The 21,783-nt window shown below is 41.0% G+C and overlaps 1 protein-coding gene across 1 annotated transcript in view; it reads left to right on the forward strand.

Annotated features, from left to right (window-relative positions):
• Nucleotides 1-2,022: 2,022 nt before the first annotated feature.
• Nucleotides 2,023-21,783, forward strand: part of syt6a (synaptotagmin VIa) — a gene marked incomplete at its 5' end in the record, with an annotated part of 64,891 nt that continues 45,130 nt past the window's right edge. The window contains one exon of the mRNA XM_083919621.1: nucleotides 2,023-2,215. Within this exon, the coding sequence (XP_083775747.1) occupies nucleotides 2,023-2,215 (193 nt within the window). The remainder of the gene's footprint in view (nucleotides 2,216-21,783) is intronic.

Here is a 21,783-nt window from a genome sequence, read left to right on the forward strand (position 1 = left end):
ATGCTGAGTGCCGATCGGGAATGCCAAGCAGATCTGGTACCTACACTTGTATTTATATTCAGGCGTTGTTTATTCTTCATGCCCTCGGTGTGTAAATACCATAACAGTAAAAATGTGCTCCACCAGCTGTAACATTAAAGTGCTGCATTATGTAATATTCCAATAATATGGTATATATTTATTGCATGACGATATTCTAATATTGCTGCTACAGTCAGAATAGAAACCAGATAGCGGTGCACGTGCGGTGGTGCGTTTATTTGTGCGCTGTATAAGATACAATGACGAAGCAAATTAAGTTGTTTGGCTCTGGGGTGAAGAGTTGGGCTAACCTGTCAACATCGCAAATAAATGTGCAAATAAAAAAACCTGAAAAACCTGAACCTTTTTGAAGTCTTGGGAAGCGAAGAATCCCGTCATCTTTGACCTCAAGGATTTGACCAGAAATTGAGGGTGGACATCCTGTAAAGTATCAGACTAACTACAAAGACTTTAGTTTGGTTACTGAAATAAAGTTTTTACTCTTTAATGTCACAATTTCATTATTTAGCTGACGTATGACTGCATAAAAACATTATTTACTCAAAGTACAAGGTGCCTAAAAATGGTGACCATATTTTCACAACCAGAACCTGATTGTCAGCCTGACAAACACTTTTAAAAGTGAGTTTTGAACCCTGATATATACAACAAATACTGAAGTTCATTTTGCTGTGAATGGCGGCACAGTGGTGTGGTGGTTAGCACTGTCGCCTCACAGCAAGAGGGTTCTGTGTGGAGTTTGCATGTTCTCCCCATGTCTGCGTGGCTTTTCTTCCTCCCACAGTCCAAAGACATAGACTTGTTAGGTTAACTGATGACTCTAAATTGCCCTTAGGTGTGAATGGTTGTCTGTCTCTGTTTGTCTCTATGTGCCCTGTGATAGACTGGCATCCTGTTCAGGATGTACCCCGCCTCACGCCCAATGTCAGCTGGGATCGGCTCCCCGCGACCCCAATAGGGACAAGCGGTTGAAGATGGATGGATGGATTTTGCTGTTAATACTTTTGTACTTTTACTCATGCGAAATCTTGAATATGTCTTTAAACAGAGTATTTCTACAAAGTGGTATTGCCACTGAAGCAGCGTTTCTAAATGACCATTTGTCCAGACTGAAAGCTGCCTCATGACTTGGTGTCTCACCTTCTCCCTGTCTTTGTTTCTCTCTCTTTCACACACACACACACACACACACACACACACACACACACACACACACACACACACACACACACACACACACACACACACACACACACACACACACACACACACACACACACACACACACACACACACACAAACACACAGAGTTAAACCTCCATCATTACAGGTTGTAAACACTCAGGGATCAAAATCAGAGCGGCAGGGGATTGTCGGTGGGAGTGGTGAGACCTGGCAAGTCGCAGGTGGTTCAGCTCAGGGGGGAATTTATCACCAGAGACATTTTGACCCGCAGGGACCAGTCGAGTCAGTCAAACTGTGAGAAAAACAAGCCCAGTGGCTGTTATGTTTTGTTTTTATTTTAGTTTGTGCACACTCAGAGAGGGAGTGGTGACATTACAGTCATATCGAGGGTGGGGGTGTTGGGGGAGTGACGTGAAAACACAGGGATGAAGAGGCGGGAGGATGGGGGGTTTTGTAAGGCTCTGGTTAGTTGTTTTTTTTAGCATATATGTGATGCAATAATTCAGTCCTACTACCACCTGGGGACAAATGTGATTCATTAAGTCCTCACACATTAGTGCACATACAACATGGTCATGCACTTAATGTTGGCCCTGCTTTCACACACAAACTGAAACACATAAACACACACACACGCCAACATGTACTTGCATTCAAGTGTGTTTGAACACAAACACACTTGAGGGACCGTGGAGGAGAAGAATCAGTCGTGGACGGGGGGACAAGTTGCATTTATCTTCTGCATGCTAGGCTGCTGCTGCTGCGCGTGTGTGTGGGTGTATTAGTCCCCTTCGGATGAGCACACACGCGGCCGAGGATGCAGCTGGGAGCATGAGTTCTGACCGAGAGGAGTATGACATGGTCTGTCAGAAAGCTGTGACCCTAATTGTTGACCTTTGCCTGCACAACAGCTCACTGTTGGACCAGGACACCTGTCAGGATTACCTCTTCCTGTTGTCCAGCCACAACTCTGACCGCAAAGAATTGGGTAAGGAATATAATTAACTCCTCATCTGTATTAGGTGAAGGGCAGCAGCTTTACTGATGTGCTGCTTTGTGAGTCTACATGCTCAGTGCTTCCTAGAAGAGAGTTCATAGTCAAATATTTCATGTAGCTTTACTTGCCTGTGTTATTTAATGTAGTTTTACTTTTTTTTTTTTCCTTTTGTTTACCACATGTGCGGTCTCAGAGAGAGCTTCGACTGAGCCATTAATACATCCTTAATGAGTTTTTGTGACCCCAGGGCAATAGGGAGCAATAGGTGTATAAAACAAACTCACATTGACTCCCCAGTCTGCTCCAGAGAACAGAGCTTCTATTCTGTTAATAGATAAGCCCGGAGGCTGACGAATGCCAGCCGATGCTGTCCTGACCACTCAGGCTTACAAAGAAAGAGAGATGAGAAACAAACAAACCTGTGTGTATGTTGACTGTGTCTGGGTTAACAACAACACACAGCAGTCATGTACTGTATGTGTTTTAATCTGCTCTGCAAAGTTTCAACATCATGAATATTTGACTTATTCATGAGGGATGATTTACACATCTGTTAGAGCCTCGTGCATCTGTTGCTTTGGCACTTGTAGTGGGATCATCACCCTCTCTAAAGGAATAATCCCTCTCTTGTTAATGTAGCAGCTCCTTATAAAGGCTTTGTGTGCTTTAAGTCTTTGTTGTGCTAATTCGAGTTGTGAAAAATGTGCCGTTAAATCTGGCAAATATTGGCCGAGTTGTCTTGACGCTGGTTTAATTTAGTGTTACATTGCAGATAATGCTAAAAAAAGATATGGCCAAAGGGTGTGGGAAGAATTGTAGCTTTATAGATTTAGAGTTCTGACGGCGTAAAGCTGATTTTAGATAGAGTTTTAACATTGAAATGTGTACAGTTTGGAAAGATGGTAGCCTACTTTAGTTTTGTCTGAAAAAGTGGATTAAAAAAACAGAGTAAGTAAATCAGGGTATGCTTTCATACCAAATATGTAATATGTTATATATTGGATATCCATAACCATGTGTTTTCTATAATCTTTATTATTCCATCTATTCTTTTTTTCTTTTTTCTTCCAAACACTGACTTCTGAAGTCCATAATTTGCAGTTTTTTGTTTGACTGAGGAACTGCTCTTTCGCTTCGTCAGCAGGTGCACAAGAAAGATGAAAATATAATTTGTGGCTGCTTTTTTTCCCAAGGAGGGTTCCCTGTTCACGGAGTGCATGCCACACCAATCCTGACCAAATCCACTGTCAACTCACATCATTCTCAGTGGGGGAATTGAACGTACATCACAGTGCCACTGGCATCCACTACTGAGCTGTGGGGACATTAAATGCCATTGCATGTTACGCAGCAATTGATGTAGATGATTTCTGCCACATGGAAGCTAAATACAAGCTGCTTCTCATAATGTTGGAGGATGTGTAGGTTTGGGGGGGAGGTTGTATGAAATGTCTCTTTGTATATATTTTTCTAGTCAATAATTCATAGATCCCGCAGAGAGTAAAAGCATGTGGTCGTAGAAAGCAGAATGTTCAAGAAACAGACATTCAAAGAAAAGGTTTTCTTCTCTGCAACTTAGTATTCTCTCCCTTCTTATAACACATGAAAAATCACACAGACCAAAGGTGAGAATCAACTACTCTCTCTGTTTCCTAAAAGTTACGTTCCCATACAACAAAAAACTGCTGATCTCGGATTACGTTTGTCTTATTACATTTTAAGAACATGTTTTGGGGCTTTTTTGCGTTTAAGATAGATACAGCAGATAGTGAGGAAATAAGGAGAAGGAGAGAAGGGATGACATGCAGAAAAGGGCCGACGGTTTAATGATAGAATGTATAAAAAATAGACGTAGCATACTCGTTGTACTCGTACTCTTAACTTGATCCAATCGTACTTGCCTATGGGAGTTGCCATCTTGTCAGACTTTGACTCCGCCTAATTTCCTCTTACCAAAAAAGGGCATTGATGTGAGGGGGGAGGGGGATACGTCCATCTGGCTGACGTACACCTCTGAGGAGAAGTGAGGGCCAGTGGCTAGCTGTCACCCAAGAGGCCACACCCCTAATTATTCACAAACTTTAACATCCAATAAAAAAAAAAATAGCCTGGTACAAACAAATTCACCCCCTCAGAGTTCATCATTAATTCATCTTCAACCGCTTGTCTCTATCTGGGTCACAGGGGGGCTGGAGCCGATCCCAACTGACATTGGGCGTGAGGCGGGGTACACCCTGGAAAGGACGCCAGTCTATCGCAGAGACAAACAGAGACAGACAACCATTCACACTCACATTCACACCTACGTGCAATTTAGAGTCATCATTAACCTAACACCTGCATGTCTTTGGGAGGAAGCCGTAGAACCTGGAGAAAACCCATGCAGACAAGGAAAGAGCATGCAAACTCCACACAGAAGGGCCCCAGCCGGGATTTGAACCAGAAACCCTCTTGCTGTGAGGCGACAGTGCTAACACCACTGTGCCCCCCCCCCCCCAGTGTTGTCATGTAGATATGACCTAAACATACAGACTAGAATGTTTTTTTGTGCCAGGCCTTAAATAGGTTTAAGGGCGCACTCACACTGTCCTTCTGGACCGCGACCCGGACTTTAGGGTACTTGTCCCCCCTCCCTCTCCCCCCGCGCCCCAGCCCCGTTTGTACTCACACTGCCAGGGCCTCGGCCAATGCTTCTTGCTGTCCATACGTCATCACGCCGTAACACGTCACACGCATTGATGCGTGTGTGTGGCTTTGTTTACAAATCTTTCCACAGACCTCGGAGTTTTTGTGCGTCTTGTCGACTGTTTTTGAATATTTTCATCCGACCAAATCTGCAGTAAACACTCCACCTCCGCATCACACCAACGTGAACCTTTCACCACCATTGTTGTTGTTGTTGTTAAATGTCCGTGCATGGTCCGTCCTTCTATTTACATGTCCGAACAGGCGGACATAATGCTACTGCCGTAGGGCTCGTGCTCGTGCTCGTACACGTGCGCACGCTCGTGCTCGTACATGTGCAAACGGCTCCGCTAAAGCCCACCTCTTTCAAGCGGGCCGTGGACGGCCCGCTGGCCGCAGTTATGCGCGGAACGGGTGCACTCACACTGCTTAAAGGTACTAGGCTTTAGCTGAAAAACCGGTTTTGGCCCCGGCCAGAAGGACCAAGTACAGTAAAAGATACTGTCCAAGTATCCTGAGGAAATGGCCTGTTTCACATTGGGGTCAATGAGAAACTGCTCTATTATGAAAACCTAGTGGACACTCAGTGAACTGCAGTTTTTGGCACTTCCTTATTGGATCAATAGGGAAGTCACTGTGGTGGGGGCTTGGGTTGGATTTGATCCCTGGGCAACATCTCAATCATCCCCTGGTGGCTGGCTGTATAGGCCATAAACCTCGCTCCCCTCCATGTTAGCGGAAAACGCTATATGTCAAATATATTTTTCCTAGAATGGTTCTGTCATTTTAGGTAGTGTTTATCACACTGATGCCTGTTCAAGTGTTCATTTTTCTCATATGTTTGGTTTTAATTTTGTTATTTGACGCTATAAAATGGGTTGAAATGACATGACTATCAGTTGTGACTGGCTTGCGATTGTTCTGGCGGGTGTACAGGCGAGACTTTGATGACGTGACTGTACCGCCCAATCACTGCTGCGCAGACACTGGTAACAAAACTACAACATGGCTTCACTTTTGTAGAGTGGGAGGAAGTGGAAAATATGTTGACCATATTTAATAAGTCCAAATAGGGAGGAGGTCGGGGTGGACATCCAGGAGACTACGTTCGTGACCTGCAAGAAACCAGAAGTCAGTGTTGACATATTTACATAACATGCATAACTTAAATTACGTAACAAACATTTAGTTGAACCCAAATCCTGACCTTTCCCTAAAGTAACTGAACAGTTTTGTTTCAATTCACAATGATACAATGTGTTTAAAGTGTAATTCTGGCATATTTGAATCTCATGGTCTTTTTTGGCGTGGAAATACATCAAATAAGCCATTGAGACAGCTTTTTTCGTTGATCACCTATTAACAGAGAAATTGTGGACAGTCGCTATCAGCCAGATATGGCTAACACTGATTAGCTTTGGGCAGTATGTGAACGTCTTTTTTAACCACTAATACTGCTCAAAATAGCACCAAACCTCTGAAGCAGCATGATGAGAGTCCCTACACATAAAACAAAACATCAACAATGTAGCAAGGGAACCCAGAGTTTATTAAAAAAAAGACAGTTTTACAATGCTACAAGCTTTAGCAGCCGGCTCTGTTTGTATTGAGTGTTGGCCCACATAAGTCAATTTTCCGAATACACTGGAGTTCAGTTCAATACTTTCCTCCTTAAAAGTATCTTACTTTCCTAGGGCCTGAGCTACTCAGTGTTAGCCATGTGAGGCTGTTAGCGCCTGTTCGTGATGTCTCTGTTAAAAGGTGATCAATGAAAAAAAACTGTCTCGATGGCCTATTTATATGGAAATTTAAGTTTAATTTATGTTTTTGCCTGATTCTTTTGTACCAAATATCACTGTTGGCTTAATAAGTAATTTGATCAGGGCAGGAACAATAGCGAGACGTCCTGGGGTTTGTTACCCACTACTTTTTGAAAGAACCTTAATAAACATATATTTAGAAGGGAACTAAAGTGTTAGCTTAGCCTGCTAGCTTCCAATTCTGCAAGTGAAATACTTAATTAGCAGCACGGTGGATCCTCCCAAATGCTTAATATTGAAATGGAGCAGACGGCTTGAATCACAAACAGTCACACAAAACAGCCACACAAAAATTATGAATTCAAATTTAAGTTAAACTTTTAAATATTTCAGACTCACAAAGCATGCTGCATGTTTTTAGTTCGTCTTCCTCATAGTGTTTCTAGTCAGTTGTGTTTTTTTCTTTAATCTACTTGTAATTTTCCTTTTTTCTCTCTACTTCAGGGAGATTTGAGAATCTAAAAATGAATTGCTTTCATTTTACCACGTTTCCTCCTCCGTGACTATTAAGTTTGCAAACATGCAGCTGTTTGAATATGTCTGCAGCTATCAGGCTCCCAGCAGCAGACTCATTCCACTAGAACAAAATTTCACTTCCAAACTCCCCGCTGTTGAACAAGCATCCCCTCGCTAGTTCAGGCATCGATTATGATAAAATAAGAATGACTAATTAGAAAGCCTGGGACTTTAATTCCCTCTGTCCCGATGCGGCAGAGAGATAATTACCCATCGTCTTTATTGACCAATTTGTTGTATCTTGAGTCGGCTGATTGTATTCCAATCAAGGCCACGCCGGGCCCACCTGCTGTGCGTGTGAAAGGCAACACAAGACCTTTTTTTCAGGGAGATAAATTAAAGCTAGGATCGGCGTCTCACACTCTGCTGAGCGAACATTTCCCACTGATCAACTGCCTGCCTCGGGTATTGATATTCACTTCAGAGCGGTGATACAGGTTACAAAACATATCCCTTAAGCCTGTGCAGCTCCTGAATGGCTGGATGCACTCATGAACCCACCTTCCGCCCCCTCCTCAAAACAAACACAGCGCTCACCCCTCATTACGGATTCCTCTTTCATTATCAGCTGTGCTTCAGGTGTGTGGGCTTTGAATTGACAGGGCTTATTTTTTTTTTTGATCACGCCCATCTCTTCTTGAGGTTTATTAAACAAGACCTTGGCTGGCAGAGGACATTAGCATCAGTAGATCATTCATTTAGTTCCCACTGGTATCCTCTCTCTGTGTCTGTGGTATTTGCAGGGACGGCTGGTGCATTGCAGGTCGAATCCAAAACCAGAAAAACAAGAACATCAAATTAACTGCACTGTGGAGATTAGAGCCCCAGCCGAATCACTGTGCCTTTTTTAATAATTAATACCCACTGTCTACTGTCTCTGGTATTTTATTGATACAACATTTCACTGTAGACCATAAAAGAACAGAGGAGACACCGCCTGTCCCTGTTGTGGGAGATAACACTTGCAAAAATATCCGTGATGAAAAGATCAAACGTCGTTCCTCAAAGGCTTGTGCTATTATTGCTGTAATCATTAGAATAATAAAAATGCATTTTGATATTATGCATCCGTCACTCAAGAAAGGTGAACAGGGATCCGAGGTACGGAGGGTTTTACATATTTATTCTTTCTCTGCACTTTAACACCACTGCTGCAGGTATAAGCATCTAAAGTAAGAGTGTTTCCATGACACCAGGGGTTTAAATCAAACAGATACGGTAGAGGAGGGTCAGTGAGCCGGTTCAGTAGGAGGAGGAAATAATGACCGTTAAAGTGGAACACATTTTTCATTAAAGTTAATGTGCTAAAGACAAAAGTCAAACAGTGGCTTGAATACCAATCAGGCCTTCTGTAAGCAGTCTGTGAACAGCATTATAAATGGGAGTGCCTTCATCTCTTCATTCTCTAAGGGCCTCTCCGGTGTTTCCTCCCCCCACATTTTCATTTGTGATGCTCAATGGCAACTGGGACGTCCCCGAAGGTGCTAATTTCAAGTGATGTTATCCACTCCACAGTTGAACAGCTGTGGAACTACCGTGCATTACGAATCCATCTCCATGAATAAATAATAAAAAATCCTTCTTCTTGGACTTCAGCAGGGCAACAAAACACTGTGTCCTACCTCGTGCCGGTATACTCTCTCTCTCTCTGCGTGGCTTTGTCCTACAAAATGCATCAGTGTCATTAATGACAAAAGTGTTAGCAGGATGAGTAATGTAGAAACCTGCTGCGTGTTATCCAGGCCAGCGCACTGGCCAAGGCCTCTGCTGAGCTATTGAGTAGGAACATCGGTTTATTGATTAAAGAATCAGGCCCCAGGCGAGCAGAGCGGCGAGAGCCTCACAGGGTGACGAGAGACACAACAGAACATGAGAATATTTATTATTTTGCTTTCTGCCCCACTGGAGGACTACATTACACTACAATTTGGTACTGAGATACAACAATTAACCATATGTCCCCATACCACCCTCCTTAGTTACTGTTGCTATGCATGTCAAGTTTTCTTTTCACATACAGAACAGTTTACAAGACGAAACACTCGAAATTCATGGTAATTCTGTAAACAATGGGTCCTTGATTTGAGACAGAGGTAGATAAAAACAGGCTCCTTATTTTCCAAGTTCCTTTCACACATGCACCGCAAACCTGAAATGATCTAGACATTACTACTATTACTGGAACTTCGGTTGAAAAACATCGTTCGAATTCATGGAACGGCAAGAGACTCTGTTGTCTATGACCAAATTATCAATCAGCTTCGTGACTACAGTGTGTTACCTGTGTCCTTTCATCCTTCCTGTATGCTCTACCGAGGCGCCACCCCTCGCCTAGATTAAAACAGAGTATTTCCTGTAAGTAAGAATGCATCTAACATGGACAATCAGCTGTTGTGTGTTGCATGTGAGAAAGGGAAACTTTGGACCATGTCCAGACCTGATGTTAACTTCATACGAGAAAACAGCTTATTCGACAACTTGCGGGTTTTCAGCTGTAGCTAGCTAAGTAAGCTAACGTGACTTGGGTTAAAAACGGCGTCAGGCGGAATTTAATTGTTAATTTATTTGATAGGGACAGAGCACGTTAATGAATATCAGTATAAAAAGATGTAAACATGTAGACATGCTTATTCACATCCGTAGTCAAAGGTAACAAAAACAGAAAATTCAAACTCTTATTCTAAAAAGAGAAACTCTTATAAGGTTCAGTCCACTTACTGTGCTGTAATGTGCCATATTGAAAGAAATTGTGTGAAATAAAGACTCAGAAAGATTGAGGCCAACTATCTTTTGGCTGTAAAAATCCTTTTTTTATACTAACAATTGCCTTTTCTTCATACATGGGATGGCTCAGCTTGGCTCGGTGGCCGTCAGCCCAGCACTGCAGGAATTTGTATTTCCATTACAACAGGGCTACCTGCTGTGTCTCTTCAGTGGTGTAGCTTTTTGGGGCTTTTGGGGTTCTGCAGTAGCTCTGTGTATTTTGCATTTTATATTTTAAGTTTCAGAAAATGAACCTCAATTCACAAATATGTAGAATATTACTCCAGACGTCCCTGTTCTTACGTCACAACGTATACTGTCCAATAAACACACAGTTTTCTTGGATATTTAGTTAAGTATTCTTTTACCGTACAACTGCAAAAACACATTTATTACATAAATAATAATACACATAACATGCACAATGCGAGGCCACTAAACAGAAAATGCTGACTCACAGTACAAGCAGTGCTAACCTCTTCCCCTGGCTATCAATTAACTCGCTCTAAAAATGTACCTTTCAGCAAAACAAAATTACAGAAAGTATTTTCTAGCTTATATCATCCATAAAATTAATAAACAATATACTCATGGACAAATAGTGTCCAAGGCAAGAATGCAGGAAAGATATTTGCAGCAGGAGGCCAGATTCATATGCACTCGGATGACAGAACAACAGCTACTGTGGATAAACACATTTCATTTCCTGTAAATTCCTAACAAAAAAAAATGTTATTTAAGTGTTTCATTTGCAAGTTGCAAAATCAGGAAATGTCGGGTTTGGAATCAGTAGTAAAGAAGAATAAGAAGAATTCCTTTATTATTATTTATTATTCCCGCGAATGGGGAAATTCAATTTTCACTCTATTATTTTTCATTTTACACACACGCACAGGCCCGAAATACACACACATGCACAGACAGGAGCTATATACATGCAACCAATGGAGAGATGTTAGAGCGATGGGGGCTGCCAGTGACCGGCACCCCGAGCAGTTGGGGGATCGGTGCCTTGCTCAACAGCACCTCGGCCGTGCCCAGGAGATGAACTGGCACCTCTCCAGCCACCAGTCCAAACACCATTCATGGTCCACACAGGGACTCGAACCAGCAACCCTCCAGTTACCAGCCCAGTCACCTATGGACTTAGGTACTACAGCCCGCGTTCGGGACCAGCTTCCATACAATACCAGAAGGTGGACGTGCTCATCATGAATGCAGATTTTAAGCTAGTTAGCCAGACATGCTACCGTTTGTAGCTAACATCAGACCATGCAATCACATTGGTTGGTCCACTGTTACACTTTGAAGAGGCTAATAACTCTTTATATACAAAGTATCACTCTAACTACCCCACCACAGATTACTATACTGTATTTTGTTTGTATTAAAGTGGTTCTTAGTCTTTTGTCTTAACCTAATTACCTCATGTCACTGACATCAAGCTCTTCTCACACCCCCTTTATTCCTAACGAAGCCTTGTTCACCTTCTCCTGTCTCAGAGTTTCACTGACTGGTTTCTGTTCACGTTGCTGTTTTATCATAATGACAATTATGTCACGGTGGAAAGCTTTCTGGCCTCTGGGGGCCGACGCTCCTGTCACGCTCGCAGGGTTGATGGTGTACAATCAATTGTGGGGCCCGTACACTTCATCACACAAATTAATGTGCAGTCTTGGAGGGTAATATCACTAAATGATGGAACATTAGCAATACTTTTGTTCCAGTAAAGTACAAATTAAGAACTGAGATCTGTAAAGACGTTACTAGCACCGGCTTAGACCTGCGAATTGGACTGACACTGAGAAACTTATTTTGTGTAATTTAGTAAGGTTCTGTTTCGTTTCAGACAGAGGAGGTTAGTGTGACGCAGTTTAAAGTCGCAATTAAGGATTGTTTTTGTTCATCGGAAGTTGGAATCATCAGCTGCCTAGAAACATGACTGGGGCCAGTCCGGATATTTTAAGTGTCGGCACGCCCCCAGTTTGGACAAGCAAGCAGGAGTACCAACATGGAAGCTAAGCAATGTACTGCTGTGGACGGAGGCAGCCGGTAAATATATTTTGCCCACATAAAAAAAAAAAATTAATGTCAGTTCGCTATATTTAGCATATTTTCACCGCTTTATCAAACCACCAGACATCCCTTCCGATGGGGAACTGAAGCCATTCTATCTATCTGTGCTCTCTTCAATACCATTGCTTTATTCAAATACAGTCAGTTTACCTCACAGAATAGAATTATTGCACAGTTATTGTACAAATATTGCACATTTTCAATTTCTTTGGGGTTTCTATACCGTTTGGTTTTGCCTTAATTTTGCATTATTATGAATTTACTGAGTGTATAATGTTATATTTAAAAAAAAAATTTAATCCTTTGTACTTCCTCTGTATGTCACACACTGCATACATTGCAGTATTGACAATAAAGTTGACTTGACTAGTGTGTTTGTGTTACTTTGTAAATGTCACCTAATATTTTAAAAGACCAAAGTCACACAATTACACAAACTCACTAACCGATAGACCAGCAACGCCTGTGTTGTGTGAGGTAAAATGACTGTTTTTGTATAAGCAGTCTGGTGGCTTTGAAGCATGATTAAAGTATAGATTACAGCTCTGTTCCCTGTTGTTATGGGATGTTAGAGAGAAGGTAAAGCGGTGAAAATATTCTAAATAAAGCATACAATTAAACTGATATTGATTTGTGGGCCTGGATGAACATACAGTTGGGGTAGAAAGCCACAATTAATGGAAAATAAGATGGAATATAATAGTTTAAATGCATAAAAAACAGGGAAATTAAAACCCACTAAATGATAATAAAGTTCAAACTGTTTAAATCTGTACCCATATTTGCAGCATGCACACAAAGGCTACATCAAGAAACACTGCAGCAGCATGGAAGGTTATCTATTCCCTTTTGCTCTGTTTTTGTCTCCTTTTTTCCACATTATTGGTGGAGATCTGAATTTTTAAGACAAAAACTCATATTTTGCCTCGAGTGCACTTTCTACCATCGGCGCCTCTGAGGCTGTAGATGAACACTAAAGACACTTCTTTACCCGATGGTCATTTCAAGAGTTCTTCAGTTCAAGTCGAAAGTGTGTCTAGTGTTTTATCCACTGTGGTCTTTTTTAAATTTTACACTGGTCAGAACAATACATTTCTCTTCTTAATGAACATGCATTGTCCAGACACTAATTTCATAAAAGATGTCAGCCTCGTTTTTTTGGTTTTACTCATTTTGTTGTATGAATCATGTACCAATTAAATACTTATCGGTTCCCACTGGTACTTAAAGGTTGGTGCAGTAAAGGAAAGTTAGAGAGAAAAGGGGAAATAAATTGTACTATATAAGTATGTTTCTACATATCTGCACCTGTGGGGTACAGTACCGGGAAACAAAACAGAAGTTTGGGGAAAATGATTAACAACTCTTATATTCTGTAGAAACTATGTAGTTATAGGATAGCATATTTCACAGTTACGATTTGCCAACCACAACTGTGGGAGTTCACTAAGTTAGCTTTTGGTAATCTCTGAAAATGTATACGTTACTGAAGAACGCAAAATATTTGGGTTAATGTTTGGCTACTCAACAATGTTGTGGTACAGCATTATAGCTTTCAGTTAGGAAGCTGAATAATGAGGCAATGTACACATTCACAGCAATGTACTTATAAGTGACTTAAGTAAGCAGCCTATTGCATATAAACAATTAAGAAAAAGACAATTATTTGGATTTACTGCATAAGAAAAACAAATGCATATTGTAATGCCAGTTATGTATTACTATACAGGTTCTCTATATTATTAGTGTATATTTACAAAAATGCTTTATTTGTCCTTTACTCTAATGTTGTTTTTCCACTGCATGGTACGGTTTGACTTTTTGGGTTTTCCAGTGGCAAAAGTTGTTGATAGTACCTGGTACCTGTTTTGGTACCCCCTCAGTTGAGGTTCTAAGCGAGCTGAGCCGATGCTAAAAGGTGGAGTTAAACCCAGGCAGACCACTGATTGGTCAGAGAAAATTGTAGATAGCATGACATCACACATTCTGCACAAACCTGCCATTTTTGAACAGCCAAGCTACCATCAATTCAATCAATTAATTAACTTTTATTATACATGAATAATACACTACACTAAACACTATGCCGTACACTACGCCGTACACTACACTGTACACTACGCCGTACACTACGCCGTACACTACGCCGTACACTATACCTTACACGACGCCGTACACGACGCTGTACACGACGCTGTACACGACGCTGTACACTACTGTACTACACCATACAATTAACAAAGAGTAGTCATTCTTCTGTTTGGATGCCGATGAAAATATTCAGCGGGTGTCGCATTAAATATGATGCCAGGCCTGTTTCCCATGGCGTCGGTATGGTGATCAGCTGGGAACCTCAACCACACTGAGGGGGTACTCTCCAAAGTGGAAAAACAGAAAATAACTGTACCATGCAGTGAAAACACTTAAAATGCCTAATTGTTGCTACCTCATAGTTTCCTTCCACTGTACCTACATTCAAGTACCATCAGGAAGTATTCTACCTTGTTCATACACTTAAATTACACTGTAAATTGTAAGAGGTTGCGTTATGAACTGTTACCAAATCTTTTTCTCATCGGTAGATTAAATTCCCCCAGGGAAGATTACATTTCACATTAAAATGGACACGCATCTCCTATAAGTGGAGTGACTTAGTGAAATGGTGCTGATATTCTCATGTAGACAGACAGTGTGTGAGAATAACACACACATGAGTCCAGACAACAGAAGGGTGTGAGATGCTGCCTCTGGGTGAAGGATGTGAGAGATTTTCTTTTTACTATAACTGTAACTACCCACGGGCTATGACAAGATAATGAGGAGGAGGTCTACTATATTAAAACTTTATCCAGTAATTAGATAGAGACGTTCCATGCATGAAAGGCTAAATTAAATACAAATACCAATGCTTGAGGGGCAAAACCAAGGGTGTCTAATGTATGCAGCACGGCATAGATTTATACTATGATGGCAAAAGGGTACAGAATTCTGCCGCCATGTGTTATGACAGTGATTGAAGATGTTTTTCTTCTTCTTCTTACAAAAAAAAAGTTCAGCCAAAGGAGGCGAGCATCACTTTATATATATGAAATGGTCTATCATAGAATGTGTATAATATTTTTTTTCAGGCTGATATTTTACTTTTGTGTCGGCCTGTAAATCCTGTGTTCCTGAGCTGCCAGAAAATGTGTTAGTCACAGTGCACCTAGAACATATGGCGCCTTAGGCCCTCCATCGGTTCAGTATATAATTCCTATTTCCTGGAATCTCTGCTGCTTCCTGTATTTTGTGTTTTCACTTATACTGCCATTAACAATCCCCTGAGGAAACAGGAGTACAATCAGGCTAGATGGGAGATGGGGGAAGGACAAACCGAATAACAACCTCATGACAAAAGACCAGGAGGCATAGAAAAGTGTGTCTAGCATGTCAATCTGTGTTTGCAAACGTGCATATGCAGTCGGTAGAACAGGAGGCCTTTGAACAACGTGGTAATCTTGTTTCATTAAAACTAAAGGCAGAATTAGATTTTTTCCTCTTGTTTGAATTGAACGGGTAACCAGAGGTTTGCAATTTGAAGTTTGTTGTGACATTTCATCCTCTGATTATATTAGCTCCCTCTGCAAAGCAGCCGATGCCTGGTCTGAAATGACGTTACCTAAGCTGACAAGAATTGATGGAATGACCTTACAGCGGGTCCACCGGTGGAAAATTGCTCCGTGATTTTATTGTGAAACATTGGAGATGTGAAAACAGTTGTGTATCTCTGTTGCATTTTTTTCCACTAATCTTTCATCAGTGGAACAACTCTAGACTGTGGCACAGGAGATCAGATGAGTTCTTGGGAGAAAAAAACACCTTCTGTATGAAATATACAGTAAAACCTATGGTTCATGTGTAGGGGGGCATGTTCCATTAAATTTGAATATCATTTGTCATTTTATTTTATTTTAATTTAGCAATCATTTATCTGTAAGATGCAGTTGTAAATATCCAGATACAGATTCTGTTCTGTGACAAAATTACTTGAAATTCATTAATTCTGAGGCAGAGGTCCAGGTTTTGCCAAGAAGACAATGTGACAAAAAGTGCAACTTTTTAATGTATCAATAATTCCAGATTAGAAAACAACTACGGTCCAATTTGTAAATTACATTTAATAAATGTATAGAAAGCAAAGTGACAGCAACACTGGTGTGATTTTCACACGTGTGTGTGTGTGTGTGTGTGCATGTTATCATGTCAAAATGTGGTCCTGGAGACACATACTGTAGCGGGAACTACCACAGGGGCGATTTTGAGTGTTATGCTAGGTGTTTACACGTCTATCTGTCAGATTTTGTAACTGCGATAGCATTGCAACCGTGCAATATGCCGTCACGATTTTAGAGGTGTGTTAGCTGATAAAAATGAACGCCTAGTTTGGAGATGGCTGTGATCCGAGCAAAGGTGCCAGAACTAGGGGGAAAGAAAGTAGGGAAGGGGCCTTGGCCCCACCACTCTACTCCCCTGGCCTGAATTAATCAGCATCACGGCTGGTGTGGTCAATAGCAAGATTGTCTCTAGTTTAGTACGTCTGAAATGTTATTATAAAACCAATAGGAAGTGAACTGCATATCTTTTCTGGTGAAGTAGTGTAGTATGCAAACACTGGAGACTACACCAGCATATATATCCCACAATGCATTGAGTGGTAATGACAATGATCACAGACTGCGACCCAGGCAGCTCTATAACTTCAATTAGGCTTCAATTAACATTTCTTCAGAATCCAGAAACCAGCGACTGTTGGACTTGTTCTTACCTTTTCTAGTTATTTAAGCATTATCTGGCGATGTTGGTAGAGCCCGGGTCGAACTGCCGTGGGTGCAGATCTTGGTGGTAGTAGCAAATATTTAAACGAGAACTTGGCACGGTTTACCATGGTTACACATCTTCAACCAGGAAGGAGGTTCTCAGGTAGTGGCGTGGTAATTACATCTCAGTGCGTCCATAAAGATACTACTGTTTCACATTAAAGTGTGTTTAGTGACAGTATAACTTAGTGATTATGTAGTGCATAGTATGCTGTTTTGGATGCAGTATTGTTTTTATATGATCAGTAGTTTATAGTGGCTTATGTTTGCTTATCGTAGCAACATTTTGGTCGATATTGCTGTATACTGGTCAATATTTTGTGCACATTTTGTACATTGAGCGTGTTCACTGACTTTCCATTCTTGTACTCTTGCTTCACTGTATTTCAGCATTAACCTTTTTCCCATTTTTTTTTCAACAGATCCAGATATCTATATATAATCTACTGAAAAGCAACAAGTAATTTGGTATTAGTTAAGTAGAGACCATGTCCAATGGAATTAATTTCAGCCGCACAGAAGACAATATACAAACATGCAATTGAACATATACAAAGTTTTCTATAATTAATGAATATTACCATATTTGTTTGAGTTAAATGGAAAAATATAAACTGCTCAGCACAACCCACTATAATAACAGTCATAACTTTCATTATTTCCACACAATTAACATCAAATTACATGGTTATTTCCAGGAAACCTTCAAGAAATGTCATTCATTTTCATCAGAAAACTTACTGAACTGCATCACATTGTAGACTTTTGTTTCCATGTCTAGAAAATAGCTGATCTGTTCAGCACATGGATTATGATTAATAATGATGATTATATTCATAATTTTCGCCAACATGACAATAAGGCGTATCTTGGTTGGTGTATCAGTGTGTCTGTGGTGAATTGTTCCCCGTGTGGCATTAATATTACAACAGGTGATATGTGTTGGGAGAGTGATGGGAACGAGTCACCCTAATTTACAAGATAGCAGTAATGACCTGGGGGTCACTTTATGGAAATCCCTCTATGTAAATAAGTTTTACAGATGGTAATGCATCCCCTGGTAGATCCTAGCCCCCCCCTCTTTGACAAGCTAATCTCCAGCCAAGTGTGTAATTAAGAACAGAGTCGGGTATGCTGGGAATGCATGCGCGTGACATGACAGTGAAGCAGCGGCCTGTGCCATCCATGTGGACACTAATCACCTGTCACCGTTTGTTACTGACTAAGTCGCTAACACATCCCATGAGCCAGGTTTGGATGAAGAAAGAGAAGAGGAGCATTACTAAGTGATGAATGGAGCGTCATTAGGAAATGACAGAAGGATTCTGTCACACGTGCAGGATGTTTCATCTGCGTAACACTGCGACAAACTGTGGATGTTTCAAAAATGTTACACTAAAGCTGGGGGAATAGTGGAGGTTTGTAGCCTCAGGCATAAGCCACCCTTTACACTGGATCCATATCATATCACTGAACTACCTTAACATGATTATGTCTTCATTGCAGCAGAAATGACACAGGTACCCGAGGGTTCATACTGAGAGTGAGCAGTCTGTGCTACATAATATAATCCTAACCAGTGGTGGTAGTACAGTAGTATTCATATCCTTTACTGTACTAATTTAAGAATGTGAAAATACTCCACTACCAGGAAAAGTCGTGCATTCAAAACCTTACCTAAGTCAAATTATGTAGCAGCCAAGGGTGTAACGATACAGCAATCTGGATCGATTTATCATTTCAATGATCAATGATCCAATACAATTGAAGCAAAGTGAAAATATCGATACATATCATCATCTTTTAGATGTGCCTTTATTTTGAAATGGCCTTTTTTTTTGTGTGTAACTAATTTGGTAAGAAATGTCAATATTAACACCAGCATTGATGTTGTGTTTCATCACAGTCCAGTCAGATCATTTAGTTTCCAGCTCAAAAAACATTGAAACCCAGGGATAAAATCGTCAAATCATATTTGAATCACTTTTTGTGAGTTGATATAAATGTAAACTGTGTCAAATGAGCGTATGCTATTGTCTCATATCCATCGCAAAGTCCTGTGTTTTTGGATCCATTAACCACCCTGACCTACCTTTGCGGAGATTAGCGGTCTTGGTCCTCTAATGTGAATAAGTGAAATACACATAAATTACTGTGCATTAGTTTTGTTTATATATCAACAGTGCGTGAGAACAGTCTGTTTAGGTTGTTCTTATGGCGCTGATATGGTTCGTCAGGGGCAGGTGTATGAAGGGGACATCGATGACGTGGCTCCACTGCCCAACTCTGACTCTGGCTCTAATATTAAAACACGTCAGCACCAGTATCTGGGATATTTTGTCTTCACTTTTGTACGGTGGGAGAAGGTGGAGACATGTTGTCTATCTTTATATACAGTCTATGGCTTAACAGAACTGCTTTAATAATACATACATCAATTTGACTCAGCGTTAATATAAAAAATTGATTAGTACAGCTTTAAAAGGTTACCTTTAAAGCTACCAGCATGCATGGGCTGTGTTCAGTGCACGGTTTGGCAGCCCCCCCCCCCCTGTTACTTTACAACTAAAAATGATTGAATCCCCTTTCAAGGACTGGGCTCTGTATACCAACAGCTTTCACATGATAATGACTCTCCAACTCCCTGCACCGTGCGAAGATAACACGTTGGGTAGCAAGGTGTTCTAATAGCCGCAACTCCTGTGTCAGTGTTGGAAAGCCGCTCTGCATTTAGAGCAGAACTGGTCACTCTGATGGAGGAAATGGAAACACTCCTCCAGGACTGCTGAAATCACTAGAGGGAGAAGTCCTGTAATATCCGGCTTCTTCCAGACCTGATCAAAAACTGATATATCTGTGGCTCAGCAAAGTGGACCTGTGTGCTTAAAATGGTAATCATTAAAGGGACAGTTCACCCCTAAATCAGTATCAGTCTAGATAGCGTTGGAGATATTGGAGGTAGAGATGTCTGCCTTCTCTCCAATATAATGGAACAAGATGGCATTCTGTGGTGCTCTAAATATCAAAATAATTAATTAAAATGTTTAAAAATGGCTGCCGTACTCCCCAGCTGAGTTGTAACGTTCCCCACAAGCCAGGAGTGTCAGACCACAGGGGACTTCTGCATGGTGATGCTGTTGGCAGTGGAGTTTGGTAGAAAGAAAAGTTCCTACATGAAACTGCTCACAACCAAGTCTGTGGATTATCTTGAGTAACAAAGTCATGATTTCTGGAAACAGACATTGCAGTTGAGTTTTTGAGTTATGTATTTTTGGTGCATTGAGCATCGCATGCTGAGTGTCATTTAGCTCCAGAGATGAGGCAGACATCTCTATGACTGATATCTTCAACACTGGGACAACTCACACTGTCACACCATCACACCAACACAACAACACTCTAGTTTTATAAATGGCACCACATGTAAGAGGGAAAATATGTATTTTTAATTTGGGGGGTGAACCGTCTCACAACAAATGTGGGTTAATACTACAGGTCAAAGAATACTCGGGGCAGCAAAACAAACTATTGTTGTTTTAATAAAGAAGTCAGGCAATAATTGGTCTATTTTCCATTATTCTGTGAGTAACTGTGGTCTGCAAACAGTGGAAGTGAAAGTAGTTGAGTGAGAAGTTGGAGGTGGGGAGGCATATTGCCAAACTTAAAATGCGCATAAAACTGGAATGGAAATGCACCTACTCTCTTTCATTGAGTTTGGAACTTAACTGACTTTTGCTTAAACCCTGTTGAAATATTCTCTGCTACATAACCCTGAAACAATATGCCTTAATATCAGACAGGTAGACAAGAGCAGCTCTTATTTCTATTTGCTGGCTGTCAATTTTGCTGACCTGCTAGCGGACTGTATCAGCTGTATGTAGCTTGCTTCTTAAGCTAGTGTGGAAAGTAACTCCGTTCATTTACTCAAGTACTGTAATTAACTATTTCTGAGGTACTCTACCAGTGTTTTCCATACATAGACCAATATGTGGCGCAGCACCACAGAATCAACACCGAGTGCTACAAATAGTTTCAGGGTTTGTTTGTGTTTTCAACGTGATTTTGAAATATAAATATTGTTTATATATATATATCTTTTATTCACACACACACGCACACTCACACACGCACACTCACACACACACACACACACGGGTGTGAACACAAACCCAACTACAACTAGAATAGAAATAGATGAAATAGAATTAATATTAAAAATATAGACTGCTAAACAACCTGTTTTTGGCTAATCCCACAAAAAAAGATAGCGGCGGCCGCACCGGCCTGTTTTATCAGAGGTTCTAACTCAGTTTTGTCTTTTGGAAGTGAAGAAGTTGTGCATCTTCTTCCACTGATTTCCTCTCCTACGCACTGTTGCTGACACAGGCTGGCAGCGGTGCGGAGCAAGTTATTGCGTAGAACATTTCAGGAATGTCTCAGCTAAGCTGCCTACGCTACGGAGGCTAGTCTATGTGTGTGCAGGTGAAGAGAGACGGAGGATGAAATCAGAGCAGACAGCTGTAGCTGGTGATGGTCGGAGCAGAGAAGAAATTTGCATTTAAGTTGTTACATTCTAGTAAATCTTTCATATTTCCTGGTTTGTTTCTGTAAACAGCGCCTCTGCTAACAGAATGGTATTCATCATGTGAATAACCTGAGTTCTCTGTGCTCATGTAAGCACCATATCCTGAATATGATCATAAGCTTCATAAACTGGATATGCATGTCCATGTCAAAGCACTCATTTGTGAATGTGCAGAGGTCTCAGCTTCTGAAAATGTGCTGATATACCTTCAAAAACAATTTCAACCTATGAACACAGGCAAAACCTTACTTTCTTTGT

Source organism: Echiichthys vipera (genome assembly GCF_963691815.1).
Source record: "Echiichthys vipera genome assembly, chromosome: 9".
In the NCBI taxonomy this organism is placed as follows: domain Eukaryota; kingdom Metazoa; phylum Chordata; class Actinopteri; order Perciformes; family Trachinidae; genus Echiichthys; species Echiichthys vipera.